The sequence below is a fragment of the Felis catus genome, chromosome C1 (genome assembly GCF_018350175.1).
Source record: "Felis catus isolate Fca126 chromosome C1, F.catus_Fca126_mat1.0, whole genome shotgun sequence".
Taxonomy (NCBI): Eukaryota; Metazoa; Chordata; class Mammalia; order Carnivora; family Felidae; genus Felis; species Felis catus.
The window spans coordinates 161198021-161213036 of NC_058375.1; the positions used below are offsets into that span (position 1 = coordinate 161198021).

The 15016-nt window shown below is 40.3% G+C and overlaps 1 protein-coding gene across 8 annotated transcripts in view; it reads left to right on the top strand.

The window, feature by feature from the left end:
- The window catches only part of RAPGEF4 (Rap guanine nucleotide exchange factor 4), a 291293-nt gene that overhangs the window by 62773 nt on the left and 213504 nt on the right, over positions 1 to 15016 (top strand). For 6 of the 8 annotated variants that reach the window (XM_023259461.2, XM_023259462.2, XM_045033954.1 and 3 more), the window contains one exon: positions 4708 to 4854. In XM_023259461.2, the coding sequence (XP_023115229.1) occupies positions 4708 to 4854 (147 nt within the window). Of the gene's footprint in view, positions 1 to 4707; positions 4855 to 11345; positions 11367 to 11391; positions 11624 to 15016 lie in introns of those variants that run through there. The other 2 variants (XM_019838273.3, XM_019838270.3) reach the window with 2 other exon arrangements.

Below are 15016 nucleotides of genomic sequence, written 5' to 3' on the forward strand. Positions count from 1 at the left end.
GGCGTCAGAGACCCCATATGCTTTACTAATAACACGAGGAAGTCTTTCCCTGTGTCACCCAGGGGATCTTGCACTTACTGTGTGTCTGCTGCAAAGCAGTAAGTGATAAGCTGGTCTCTGCCCCTTTTGCAGAAGTCCCTTTGGGAATGCCGGTTCAGCCCTGTGCCTCCCCAGAGGTCTCAGTGTAACATAGGACTCACAGCCATGTTTGGCTAACCCACTTGCTTGTTTTGGGTTTCCCTGGAATTCCACCTAGAGCCTAAGATTGAGCTGTAAGTGGTTATTTTTGAAGATGACCCCAGGAAGCCTTGTAAGGAAGTGGAAAAGTGAGACATGGAAGGAGGGAAAGCCAATAAAAGTGTGTTAAGATTTCAACTGAACTCACTCTTCCAGGCAATCCTCCACGAACCGTGTAGAGTTAGGAAGCTCGGGTATTTATCTTCCTCCTCTCATGCCTCTTTGGTGGAGGTTGCCTCTTGCAGGCATCGAGTGCCCAGCACTCTGCCCTCAGGCGGAGCAATGCAGATGCCTGAGAGAGGAAGCCACACGTGTGTATTGCAACTGTCCCGAAAACTACAATGACTTTGGGGGTGGGGTGAGGTGAAGAGTAGGGAGGAGTCCGGCAGGACTCCAGTAGCATCTGCTCAATCTACCTTCCTATGTTGAAGACACTCAGAGTTTTAAAACTATATTTCATATTTGGAAATCCTTAAAGTAAATTGCCATCTTATCAAAATAGAACATTTCTTTGCTTCTGTTAATATCTTATATTCCCTGAGCAGGTGCTGACCAGTGTCTTCAGTCTCTGTGTCGCTATAAATATTTTCTTTCTGCACATTAATCTGAGAATGAGCAGAAAATAAAATAATCTGAATAGTCTCTATTGAACATGTATGGAGACATGAGCAGATCTTTAGAGTATGTGTAAACTTTTTTATTTAAAAAATTTAAATTTATTTTTGAGATGAGGAGGGGCAAAGAGAGAAGGAGACACAGAATCCGAAGCAGACTCCAGGCTCCAAGCTGTCAGTACAGAGCCCGACGCGGGGCTCTCACCCATGAACCTTGAGATCATGACCTGAGCCGAAGTTGGATGCTTAACCAACTGAGCCGAGCCACCCAGGTGCCCCTAGAGTATGTGTAAACTTTAAAGAAATAGTAATATTACATTCAGAAATGGATACTTACAGCCCCAGCCAAAGGCATGCATTCAGCCTATCTGCAGGGGTTCAAGGTTGGAATTCTGACCATAGGGATCTGGTTAGATGTTAGTGTGGACCAAAGTCAGAGGGCTCCCACCTCATTGACTTACATTCATTCAACGTTTCAGTGTGCATATTCAGCAACCTATCTTGGCTCTGTTAAATGAGAGAACATTAGATTGCACATTTCTCTTTTGATAATTCTCTTCTAAGCACATTGCAAGGCCCTGTCTGGGATTCAGAAAATAACATTCATGGACTATAAAGATAGTAATTAATCTTTAGAGTGAAAATGTTTTTCTCAGGACCTACCTCTTCCCAGTGCCCAACCCATACTTCCCAAACCCATTCAGATTTTAGGTACATTTGTCCTAAAAATAGTGAGTCTGCTGAAAGCTACGTTTGAACTTAGAAGTAATTCTCCTTCCAGGCGAGGTTTTCTACTCCTAACTTTAAGATCCTGCCTTGTGTTTGTGACTCCCTGTCTTTAAACTTAAGAAGACCAAAAGAAGACATCCAGATGGCCAACAGGCACATGAAAAGATGCTCAACATCGCTCCTCATCAGGGAAATACAAATCAAAACCACACTCAGATATCACCTCATGCCAGTCAGAGTGGCCAAAAGGAACAAATCAGGAGACTATAGATGCTGGGGAGGATGTGGAGAAACGGGAACCCTCTTGCACTGTTGGTGGGAATGCAAACTGATGCAGCCACTCTGGAAAACAGTGTGGAGGTTCCTCAAAAAGTTAAAAATAGACCTACCCTATGACCCAGCAATAGCATTTCTAGGAATTTACCCAAGGGATACAGGAGTGCTGATGCATAGGGGCACTTGTACCCCAATGTTTATAGCAGCACTCTCAACAATAGCCAAACTGTGGAAAGAGCCTAAATGTCCACCAACTGATGAATGGATAAAGAAATTGTGGTTTATATACACAATGGAGTACTATGTGGCAATGAGAAAGAATGAAATATGGCCTTTTGTAGCAACGTGGATGGAACTGGAGAGTGTGATGCTAAGTGAAATAAGCCATACAGAGAAAGACAGATACCATATGGTTTCACTCTTATGTGGATCCTGAGAAACTTAACAGGAACCTATGGGGGAGGGGAAGGAAAAAAAAAAAAGAGGTTAGAGTGGGAGAGAGCCAAAGCATAAGAGACTCTTAAAAACTGAGAACAAACTGAGGGCTTATGGGGGGTGGGAGGGAGGGGAGGGTGGGTGGTGGGTATTGAGGAGGGCACCTGTTGGGATGAGCACTGGGTGTTGTATGGAAACCAGTTTGACAATAAATTTCATATATTAAAAAAGAAATAAAATAAAATAAACTTAAGAAGACCACATATGAAGGAGGAAATGTGGGAAGGATGGGTTCCATGTTCAGTTCTGGTGGGAGAGTGAGGGACACTGGAAATGGGCCAAGATGATCAAAGGGCCGAGGCTGGGTGCGCCTCCTTGCAGAGGTCTTGACACGTGAGGTCAAGACATGTGTCTTGACACTTGGCACTCAGCAGGGCACTGGCAGCACTAACAGGACTAATGTGGTGAGATGTATAATGCACGGGTAATTGTTAAACTCTCCAGGGGAGAGCCGAGAATACCTTCAATCCTTTGTCCATCACGAGAGGTGTTCACTAGCGAGAAGCCAGGCTCATGTGACTTTCACAGCCTACTCTTTCTTTGTATACCTCTTGGTGACAAACTACATAGCCAGGGATAGGAGGTGAGAGAGGAGAAGACTGTTTATAATCCATAAAAATCTACAACTAGCTCACAAATAACAGATTGTCATAGTTCCTTTGCATTATACTTTGTGGATAACCTTAGATATTTAAGCTACGTGAACAGTGGCAGGAGTAATATTAATGGTTCCATACCTGTCAAGCTTTAAAATAGAATTTTACACTGAAGGTACAAATTAGGCAAAAGAAGCCTTTCCAAAGGGTGCAGATGATAAAGTAGGCCAGTAGGATTCTCAAGGGAACCTGATATTCTAGAGAATTTATGGAAGTCTGTGATTCATCATAATCCCTCTTGTGCTTTTACTAGAGTTTGAAAATTACTCAGAGATACCTAACTTGCTGAATATTGATATTTCGGTTCTGGGGATATTTTTCTGAGTGAATTTGTCTGCAACTGCCTCTCTAGAAAATTTATTAGCAAACTATTCATACATTTCCCCCCAATCTTTCATTCTTTTCTGAGATATTATTGATTTTATTTTCCTAAACACAATTTTATATGGTAATATCTGGGCAGAAGCAATTTGCTATGGTTCAAGGAACTGGATTCTTATGGGCATTTGTCTTAGTAATGTGATTACAGAGTCACTAACTTGATCTTAATAACGTTTGCTTATTATCGTGTCTTAAATGCATGAAAGGCAAACTGTTTTCTAACTCAGAGGATTACCCTTGTGTATCTCCGTTAGTTGATAATGCCCTGCAAAATTAATGTCCAGGTGGCTTTGAGTGGCTATTGCATTATTTGAAACTAGTTAGGATTAAATGCAAATATTATCACCAATGTTGCATGCAGATTGGAAATTACTTTTTTAGTATACCTTAAGAAACTTTTAAATCACTGATTCACAGCAGTTTATAAACCGGCCACACTGCACTTCATCTGATGCTGTTTTTACTCTATTGTGGCTGCAGGAGGCAGCATGATACAAAAGGCTTGGAATCTATAGTCAGATAACCGTGGTTAGAATCTGACTGCCTTACTTATTATTTGTGTGAACTAGGGCCGTGTTAATCAACTACCCTGACCCTCAGTTTCCTCATCTCTTCAAGACAGGCTGACATACAAGCACCCCCATTCTAGTTTCCTATTGAAATATTGTAACTGCAACCTTCTCAGTAAAAATCTCTGTTCGTTTTCAAAAGATTCCCTCCTTTTTTTCTTAAAGCAGATAGTAGTCATATAAAAAGATAATACTGTCCACAAAAAGACTTGAAGAAGGTTACTGCTAGCAGCTTTATTCATAATCTGCCTAAACTAGAACAGTCCAAATGTTCACAAATAGAACAATAGGTAAGCAAATTGTAACATATCCATGCAATGGAGAATTACTCGTCAGTAAAAGGAAAAAAAATTACTGATCCATGAGACAATGTGGATGAATCTTAGAGACATTATGTGGAGCAAAAGAAGCCAGACACCAAAAAGAGCGTATTGTCTGACTCCTTTTACATGAAGTTTTAAAACCAGCAAAACTCCTTTATGGTGATAGAAATCAGAACACTGATTACCTCTGAAGGGAGGGTCTTGATTGGAAAGGGGCATGAAGGAAATTTTGGGGTGATAGGGATGTTCTATGTCTTGATTTTGGTGATGATTACGCAGGTGTATATATTTGTCAAAACTTGATGAACTGTGCAGTTGAATCACGTGCTGTATTGTGTATAAGTTAAACTTAAATTCAAAGAAAAGACAACTCACCCATGTCGGTTAAACGTTTAGTTTTCTCATGACCGATTTTTGGGATTCTCAGGATGCAGTGACCATCTGTACCCTGGGAATTGGGACAGCCTTTGGAGAGTCCATTCTGGACAACACACCCCGCCATGCGACCATCGTTACCAGGGAGAGCAGTGAACTGCTCCGCATCGAGCAGAAGGACTTCAAGGCTCTATGGGAGGTGAGCCCCAAGGCTTCTCTGTCAATTAACGTAGTTGCTAGTTGCGGAAAAGAAAAGGAGCTGCCACGTGGATAATGGCATTACAGTCAAGCCTTAATGTGTTCTGTTCCGAGCTGGTAGATGGAATTTAATTTTCAAAACTTGTTTTTGAAATGAGTGAGTGAAAAAGCCATTTTGACATAAGACATCCCCACCCCCGCCTTTTTTTTTTTTTAATTTAGTGCTTGCTCAATTTTCTGTAGTTTGACATACCTTATAATTATTTCTTGAATGACCATAGACTGTTTTATGTATTTCCTCCTTCCTATTCCACAGATGTATTCTTAACCAGGGAACAAAATACTTTGACATTTTCTTTTGCATTTTAAAAATCATCATTGACATGTTTCCTGGTAAAGTGGAATGAATGGGGTTAACATCTGCTTCATTTAAATGCTTTTAAAAATGATGTGCCCTGCAATAAGGTATGGGAAATGAGGGACATAAAGATGTCTGGTTACTTGCCAACTTCAGAATGCATTGGTGGCACAGCGGTGGATGGATGCGACCGGTGCCGGTGGCTTTTGCATTTACCACTGCTTACCAGCGCCCCTTCGGGTATCGCACTCATTTGCAAGAAGTAGGGGGAATAAATCATCTTATATGTAGTAATGGCAAATGGAGCACTTAGAAAGGCCCAGCTAAACCTTGCATCTTTTACGCTCATTCCTTTTCAGTTCTGCAAGCTTCTGATTTTAACCTGTGGTTGTTCCTTATCTTTGTCTTTGGCTCAGTATGTCCAAGTGTTAACCCATCGAGCTGGCAGGCTTTGCAACTTGTCCCGGTGTGGCTAAGATTTTAAACTTGATCTTAAAAGAATTTTGTGTAATCAAATAGTTTCCTCCAGAGCCAAACAAATGACAGATGCATTAAGGGAGCAAACCTGCAGGTGAATGAGTGATGCTTTGCCTTAAAAGTCCTGCAAAGCCTTGGAAGGCCTTGGTGGTAAAACCTGTTACTTTTATTCTTGGCAGTAGTGAATAAATTGCGGGGTTGCTTGTTTGAAATGTTCCTCTTAGAAAATATTAAAGAGCTCCAACTGCTCTGTAAAGTTCAGAGACAAAAGCTAGTTTTAGGAAGGCAAAGCTGAAGTAGGTTTGCATGAGGTGTGTGTGGAGAGGTTTTCTGTCAATTAAAAGGGACCAAGCTTGAGGCAAATAAGCCTTTTTTTTTTTTGGATCTTTCATTTTTAAAAGGTAAACTGAACAAGTCTTTTCCAAAAAAAGAAAATTTGGAAAACTGGCTTAAGAACAAAAATGATTTCCACCTGTGATGTATGTCATTATAACTGCTTTTGTCTGTTATGACTTTTTCAAGTTGCTCATCGAGGATAGTTTGTGGAAATATTTAAAATTTTATTTTAATTAGGAGCCCTCAGTACTGTGAAGGAAGTTCCTGAGAAGTAGCTACCTGTGAACATTTTCGAAAAACTTATTATTATTAGGAAAATTTTCAAACATACAGAAAACCAGAAAGGATAATACAGTGAACACCTGTACACCCCCACTTAGTTTGGCAGTTGCTGACATGTAGCCATATTTGCTCCATCTTTTTTTTTTTTTTTGCTGAACCACTTTAATGTAAATGACAGACATTATGACATTTCATCATAAATATTCAGCATAATCCTAAGAAAAATAGAATATCCTGCCACATACCCAATAATACCATTATTTCACTTACAGTACTAAAGATAACATCCTAATATCTAATATCCAGTCCGCGGTTCAGGTTTTCCCATAAATACCCATAAATAAATATTCAACACGTATCCTTTATATCTGTTATATTTCAAACCAGGTTCAAATAAAGAACCACGTCTTACATTTGATTGTTGTATCTGAGTCTCTGTCTCTGTCCCTCTCTCTCTCCCCCCACTCCTTCTCTCTCTCTCCCGTTCTCTCTCCCCCCTTCCACCCTCCCTCTCTCCCTTCTTTCCTCTCTCTGTCTCTCTCATCCTTTCCATAGCATTGGCTTGTTAAAAAGGCTGGGTTAGTTTCTCCCAAATTCAATATTTGTTTGATTATTTTCTCATGGTATCTTTTTGTACCCCTGTTCCAGGGTTTTCTATAAAAGGAAGTTAGAGCTAAAAGCTTGATTAGATCAGATCAAACATTTTTGTCCAGAAAGCTTCAAAGGTGATAATAAGTACATCAGGAAGTTCATCATGTCTGGAGGCTTTACTATCGGTGATGCATTAGTGTTATTAGTTTGAGTGTGTCGGTAGACTTCAGTTGAGTACATTTTAGTACTATTTTCCACAGATATTTCCCTTAAAGGAAAATTATTAAATGGGGGTATTGATACTGAGGGTGGTTTTGGCATCCCCAACCTTGCCACATGATTCTGCAGCTCAGTGGATCCAGCCCTTAAAGTGTAACCTCAGTGCAGATTTCTGATGTCCCCTGCCAGTGACTTAATTGAGCTGAAAAGAAAGGACAGAGTTTTTGTCTGACTTCTTATTTTACAGGTGGGGGACTGGAACCTCATAGGGAGTAAGAGATTAGTCGCATACTTCATTTTATTTGCCTGTTCACATAACTAAGTTCAGAGTGCAAATTACATGCTCAATCAGCATTTTAACAGGCTAAAATGGAAATGCAAGAAACTCCATCGTCTACCAATCCATGTTAATCAGAACTTTATTAATGGGCACAATTGTGCATATATATATAGTACATGATAATCCTAAGAAATTGTAAAATTCTAAATTACTTTCTAAATAAAAAAGATTGACTTGTTTATTCTACCATTCGTTTTTTTAAATTTTTTTCAACATTTATTTATTTTTGAGAGATGGAGAGACAGCGCATGAGTGGGGGAGGGGCAGAGAGAGAGGAAGACACAGAATCTGAAGGCTCCAGGCTTTGAGCTGTCAGCACAGAGCCCGATGCAGGACCTAAACTCACAAACTGTGAGATCATGACCTGAGCTGAAGTGGGACGCTTAACCGACTGAGCCACCCAGGTGCCCCTCTACCATTCATTTTTTAACAAATACTCATTGAGTGTCTCCTATCAGATATAGATGCAGCAGCAAACAAGACTGACAGAGCTCCCTCTCTCCAGGAGGACTTCTGTTTTACTTGGAGAACACAGAAAATAAGCTACCAAGTCGTAATAGTATTTCAGAGTATAAAAATCATTATAATTAAGTGTTATTTCTATTTGAATTTGAGGGATCCATTGAGGACACATATGGCACTAATCTGCTAGCAAAATATCTGATATTCAGAATACCTATTCCATGTTTATGTTAGATAATGGAGTTTATAACTCAGCCATCTATCACACTAGTAAATAATACCCATTAGCAAAATTAAAACCCAAACTCATACTGTCAGCTGAAATCTGAGTGAGATCTGCAAGCCAAGCATTAAAAGGAAAGCATTATGTAGGGAAGGATTCAGGTAGGAGCCTCATCGAACTGTAAGGTGGCAGGAAGAAGGCAGCAGAAAGGTAAGCTGGATAATAGTGCCTCTCTTGTTGGCAAGGTAAGTAACTCAGTGTTGGGCTACAGGTTAGGGATAGTAAAAACTAGGTAACCTGAATCATGGGTCTAAGTTTGCATGTTCATCTCATTTGACTAATTACTTTGAAGAATGTCATCCTGGGCCCATTGCATGTCAAGTACCCCCTTGATTAGCTTTGTCTCCTTATCTATGTATGCCCTTGTCACTTAAAGGGGACAAAAGATAAAACCAGGATTCTGAGTTATTTCTTCTCACTCTGAAAGTTACAATCTATAACCACTACCAGGTAGCACAGTCTAAAAGTAGCTCTTTAACAGGCTGAGCAAATAGTCTATTTTAAATCTTACACTTGGGACTTTAATGGCAACACAAAGCTAGGGAATCCTGCTTCCTTTCCTGACCAAAGGCAAGTTTCCTCAGCTCTCTGCAGGAAGAGAACACACTCAGAGACCTACATGTGAGATTTTGAAATCCTATTCAATTTCATCCCGGATACCTCTGCTTTATATTGTCTATTATGTTGTAAGTCAAGCTGGTAACACCTAGAGTATTTAAAAAAGTGATTCCCATAAATGTAGCCAGAGCATTATTCAATAACCAATAAATCAGAAAAAGTATTCCCCAAGATATAACAGAGGTAGCATCTTGATGCTTTTCTTTGCATCCTGCGTCTTTCCTAATGAAAACTATTTTCTTCCCTGTTCTTCCATGTTTCAGTTGCTAATTTATGGTTAGATTTGAGAACATTGGGTTGCTCCGTCTTAAAACTAGGTCATGTTTTCTTAAGTGAATATGGTAAATTTATTCAGAGTTGGTTGATAATGCATCCCTCCTGTCACGCTTCTGTGATATTAAAACTCAATAAAATATGTGAACCACAGTATAAAACATCTCATTTTTCAGCAGTATATAGGTGATGGAGGGAGAGAAGGAAGAGGAGAGGAGATAGTTCTGTTTCTGAATTTCATTCAGAAGGAAAATAATTGAAAAGTCTTGGAATGTCACGTTCAATGCTTGAGACAACCATAAATTTAAACTTTGTGCCACTTGTGGCATTGCGTACCCTCCGTGAAGAAGTTAAATGGCAGAGTAGTTAAGTGTAGACTTGGGAGTTTTAAGCCAGTTATTAATATTTGATCCAAGATTGTGTGACTGCTGGTGGCTCTTGGACTAAATCAAGAACTGATTTACTGTCCAATTCCCTGAATTTCTTTGCAGCACATATAGGATAAGAAGGCTTCCAATGGTTACAAATGACTACAACAAGAGTTTTTGGGTTTTTTTGTTTTTTTGTTTGTTTTGTTTTCTTGTTGACTTTCCATCTAATGGTATATCTGTATGAAGATGCTTTCAGCTTTGTAGCATGTATTGACATCTCTACATAGACTATTCCCAATACATGAAGTTGGATGAGGAGGTGAGTCCGGTGTGTTCAGAGAAGTAGATTCTTGATCAGATTCGTAACAGACACTACTGAGAGGTCCTTGAACTTGTGTGCCACCTCCTGTTTAGCTGTGTTTCAGTTGCATGGACATCATCTGGCCAAAAGCTTTCCTTCACTGTGAGCCATGTTTGAAAATGTTCAACATAACAATATATGTCTATGAATAAGTCATTTGAAATTTAAAGACAGCAATAAAACTACAGAGTCTAAAAATAAAAGCAGTATTTTAAATTTATAGTCTGACCCATGCCACAATAAAATTGATTTCTTGGCTGTAATTGTTACCCAGAAACTTCTTGGCACATTTTGTGAATTTATTCTAACTGAGGGATCCCATGTCACAGAGAACCATTGCTCTGATGTAATGATTGTTATGGGACAGTTTATTCCCCAAATGTGTCTGTGGCCTCAGCAAATATTGTTAAGTAACTGAAAATCCATTTCATGCTTTATGAGATACAAAACTGAATGGTAAAACAAAGAAATAGGTGCATGTTTCTATCTTAGGAAAAGAATAGAATTTGTAAACAGGAATATTTCTAAGAGTAATGAATATTGTCGAAGGAATATTTTACATCTGTCTCTATTCCCTGGTTTTCAGAGTGTATTATTTCTAGATTCTATCAGGTACGTTGGCAGTTGTGGGCCTGAAAAGCTTTTTAGCTATTTCCATTTACTGCCTGTCTTGGACTATGCAGGTAGAAAGAGTCCTTTCCCATTAATAATCTTTCAAGCCACTATGAGAATAGGAATTATTGAAATAACAGCAGCTTAGTCTTTGCTGATGCGCTTTAAAAACCTTATCAGAATAATATACTTCTCAGAGGCATCTGCCCCTGCTTGAATGGACGTGATGTTCCTGTCTGTCTTGGGCTGTCAGAAAAATTAAAGCCAAATACTTAAAACAGAATATCAGAACATAAAAATCTTAGAAGTCCTTTGGATGGTTTTATTACTATGTTTAGCATCCAAACAATTTCTTTTTTCTTTTTTCTTTTTTTTTTTTTTTTAGCATGCAAACAATTTCAAGTTGTTTTGCATGCACTTTAATGGGAGGCTTTCAACATAGGCTGGTATTTCAGGTAAGTATTTAGTGGCCCTGAGCAGTGAGGCAAGACTGCACGACCCATCCTCAGACAGGGATGCCTATCTATTAATGCACAGGAACCCACACCCTCATCTGAGGACTAGCTGGAACCGAGAGCCAAGGGGCCTGATTTCTCCCAAGTCGGGAGTCTGTGCTTACTTTTGGCAACTTTGGAGCTTGTACTGTAGTGTTACTTCCCAGGCCAGAAATTTGCATCAAAGGGCTAAGAAAAATACATCCAAAAATAAACATGAAAGTCAGGATTTCATGCCAGGAACTCCAGCCACACACATCCTGTTGGCTGGTTCTCTTGACTCTCCTCACAGTTGTGATTCTTTTAAACCAAGCGGAAGCCTCCAATGACTTGGACCTTATGTCTGCGCCAGGGTCTTACTCCTCTGTCCTCGAGCTTTTCCATGGAGTGTGGAATGATTCAAATCCAGAAAGGAAGGGAGTGAAGTTACTGGGAGGTAACTACAGTTAAATATATACACATATATATGTATGCAGGAAGTCTTTTCCTATTGCCTTCGGCTGCCTGAGCTTTTCTGGAGAACGACCAGCGCCGGGTTTCTCTCTGTGGACTGACATCCTCTGAACACTAATAGATACAAACAGGGAATTATCGGCCATGAAGGTGTATTTTGTTGTCCAAATAAGGGACAGATATTCACTGGATGTCTGGGAACTTTGAGTGACAGAGAAAGAAGGACATATGCTCTACAAGGTCAGAATGTATCTTTTTTTATTCTTTAGTGGGGAAGTATTGTATGTCACAGTTTGCATTTTGGTTTGAAGAATTATACTCTGAAGCGTCTCTGGCTTTTCTAATTATGTTCCACCAGACCTAAATATGTACAATAGGACTGACATAATTTGATTTCATCTTTATTTGTGATGTGTGTGTGTGTGTGTGTGTGTGTGTGTGTGTGTAGGGGGGAGTGACGGTTCATCTTTTTGATTGTGAAGGATGTGTTTGTTTAGCCTGAGATCTTAAATATGTTTACAGAAGATAAACAAAGACAGTTGTTCAGAACTAGCTAGTTACATTTATCACATTAATATTAAATGTCGTATGTATTTATCTGGTGACATGCTTGAATGGCATATATTAAAAATAAATTTGGGGCAAGGAAACGGATTGAGAGTGATGGTATTTCATCCCCTGGACGCCCAGTAGGTATCTTGCCTGCCGCTCTCAGACTATATGAAGTCCTTAGTGTTTATGGGAACTCTATTACATTATTGATGACTTGAAGTCAGACCAGCTCCGCAAGCTATGATTTCACTGTTTCTCAGAAGATGATCAGGGGGTTGGAACAGATAAAGGCTTGGCTGGCAGGTGCCAGGAATGCCCAGATGCTGCGGGTAGACCTGTTGGCAGGGTGTGCCTGCCGTAAGCAGTGGTCGTCGCTTCTTTACGTCTCTGGGTGTTCATTTCAGGAGTGTGCACAGGATACTGGGATCTTGTACAAGTTGCTGGGAGCAGAGGTTTTCAAATGCCTCCCATGGCCGTGCATTTGCCAGCTTGCCTTTGACCCCTCCCTGCCTCCCACGCCCCGCACTTTTGTCTTGCAGTGGCCCTCATCGCTCCCCTAGCTAACCTACCACACTGCATGCCTCTAAGGAGTTTCTCAACTCCATGTTAATTGATGCCACTTTGAAAATTTCATTTGTAAGAAACTCCCGTCACATTCAACAAACATATGTACTTGGTTCCCACACTGTGGAGGTGTAAAATGTATCACGTCTGTCTGTCTGGCTTACAGTCTAGTGGAGAAGACAGACAAGCACAAACACAAGCCATCCTGATGTAAGACAAACTGGAAAGTACTATAAGAAAGATACAGCATGCTGGAGGACATACGAGGGAAGGGAGGGAGAGATTCATTTCCATCAAGGATATCATTTCATCCGAAGACAAAGAGATCTGGTTCTGAATTCTTATGTGGCTAACAAGGCTGGGTTTCAGCATCCCCAAAGGCTTGGGGTCAGTTCACCAAATTATAACATTTAAGGCAGCTTGTTCCCAAGGGTCTGAGCACGCAGGAGAGGCAGGGCTTCCTCACTTCACTGTCTTGTGCTGTGTTCTGCCTTCTCCTTGTGATTGGCCCTGGCAAGCTTGAATAGGGGTCCGCCTGCCCTCTGAGGGTGTCATGTGTTGTATTTCCAAATGCCTGGCTTTGTGTTTTGTTTGTTGTTCACTCATCATCTGGAGAAATCCGCTCTGAGGTTTAATGGGTCCCCCGGGCAAAGACGGTTCTAGTTGGGAAAACTTTAAGAACTTGAGATTCAGAAAGAACTCGTGGTATGGACTGGGGGATATTGTTAAGCTCTTTAAGTGTAGGAAGCCCTGTGGTCATGGGACTTTTCTGTTCTCATTGGGTCAAATTCCACTCCTGTGTAGTTTCCAGGCTGCCGCGGAGAGGTTAGAGCACAGTCACTGGGACAGGGTGTCTGACACCGAGGAAGGAGCAGCAGGAAATCCTGTCACAACTCAGCCTCTCTGAATTCCTGCAGGCTTGCCGTGGTTGATCTCACTAACCTCAGTGTTTTGAGCTGTCTGGCCCAAACCAATAAATGCAAGACAGACCTCCTAAAGGCTATTGATGTGGTAGAGTGGTCTGGCCTGAAATTCTGATCTATTCCTGGTTTAATCCAGCTCTGCTAGATGACTTTTTGGAAAGCTCTCTAGCTCCTGGGCCACCTAGTTGTATTATAAAGATACCTTGACTTAAATCCTGTCTTGCTGTCAGGAGTGCTCCAAGTTAATCTTGATTGATTGCCTTCTGAATTGGAAAATTTAGTGCCCCCCTCCTCCCTTTTTGGTTTGCAAATTCAAGAAGGCAAAGCCACAAATTGTGTGAATGGAAAATATTAAATTATATCATTTGCAAGGCAAGAACTTTTTGTTATCTTTAATCATTTACAGTTGTAGTTCTTAAAAACTAGGTCCACATTAGAATTACCTGGAAAGCTAGTTAAAACTTCCCATATGTGGGCCCTGTCTAGAACACTGAAACCAGAATCTCTAGAAGAGGGGCCCTGAGTGTCGCTGGCTTCCTCAAGCTCCCCAGATGGGCGTACTGGGCACCCAGGGCTGAGAACCTGTCTTCCAGCAGTGGGCTTTGGTAAGTGGGCACTGTGCCCCTTTGCATCTGGGTCTGCATTTACCTGTCTGGCATTTTTGCTCCGTGCTAAGGCTCTGTGATTGAAAAATATGTTTATTCCTTGTTTGTGTTAAATCTCCTAGTGTAATTTTTCCTTCTCTCATATAGACATTCTACTTCCAAATTGGGGTTTCTGTCAGATTTAAGTAATAATGGCAAACAGTATTTTAGAGACACAGTGAGTGGGATTTTTTATTTAAGGGTTTGTGATTAGAGGTTGCCTGTGTGGTCTGGCTATTGAAAGTGTGAGAATCACATGCAAAATCCACCCCCTTCCTTCAATTCCACCATCCTACAAACACATATTCTCTTATCTGTCAGAGCAGTCTTGTCGTTCCACATCATGTAGCTCCTGGAAAATTCCACCTACCTTTGTAGGAGAATGAGAGTGAAAAAGCCAAGTAATATCATAGCATCATTCTGAAGGGAGTTTTGAGCTCATGGGCCCCTTGAGAATGTTGTGATCCCCGACCCAACCCTGGACTATATACTTTGACAGTCACTTCTCTAAGATAAATCCCCAGAAAAAGAATACTAAGTTGAAAGGTGTGGAAACATTTATGTCTCTTGATAAATATGATCACATTTATTTTCAATAGTTTTTTTTTTTTTTTTTTCCTGCCACCAGGACTATTTGAGCCTTGGCCAGCATGACTGTTATATATTTTCCTCCATTATAATAGGCACTGTTATTGTCATTGTGTTTCTTTGATTACTGCTGGGATGGTTGAGATTTTCTTTACATATTTCTTTCCCGATCATATTTACTCACCCATACATTGGCATTTATTTATCAGTTTATGTGAATGCTTTATTTGATCAAGATACTAATCCTTTGTTGTAATTCCTGCAAATATTTTATCTTGGTCTGCTGACTTTTCATTTTTCATGAACTTAAAGTACATACATTCTAAATCCATTAAGTCCCCAACAAAAAGTTTATTTTATTG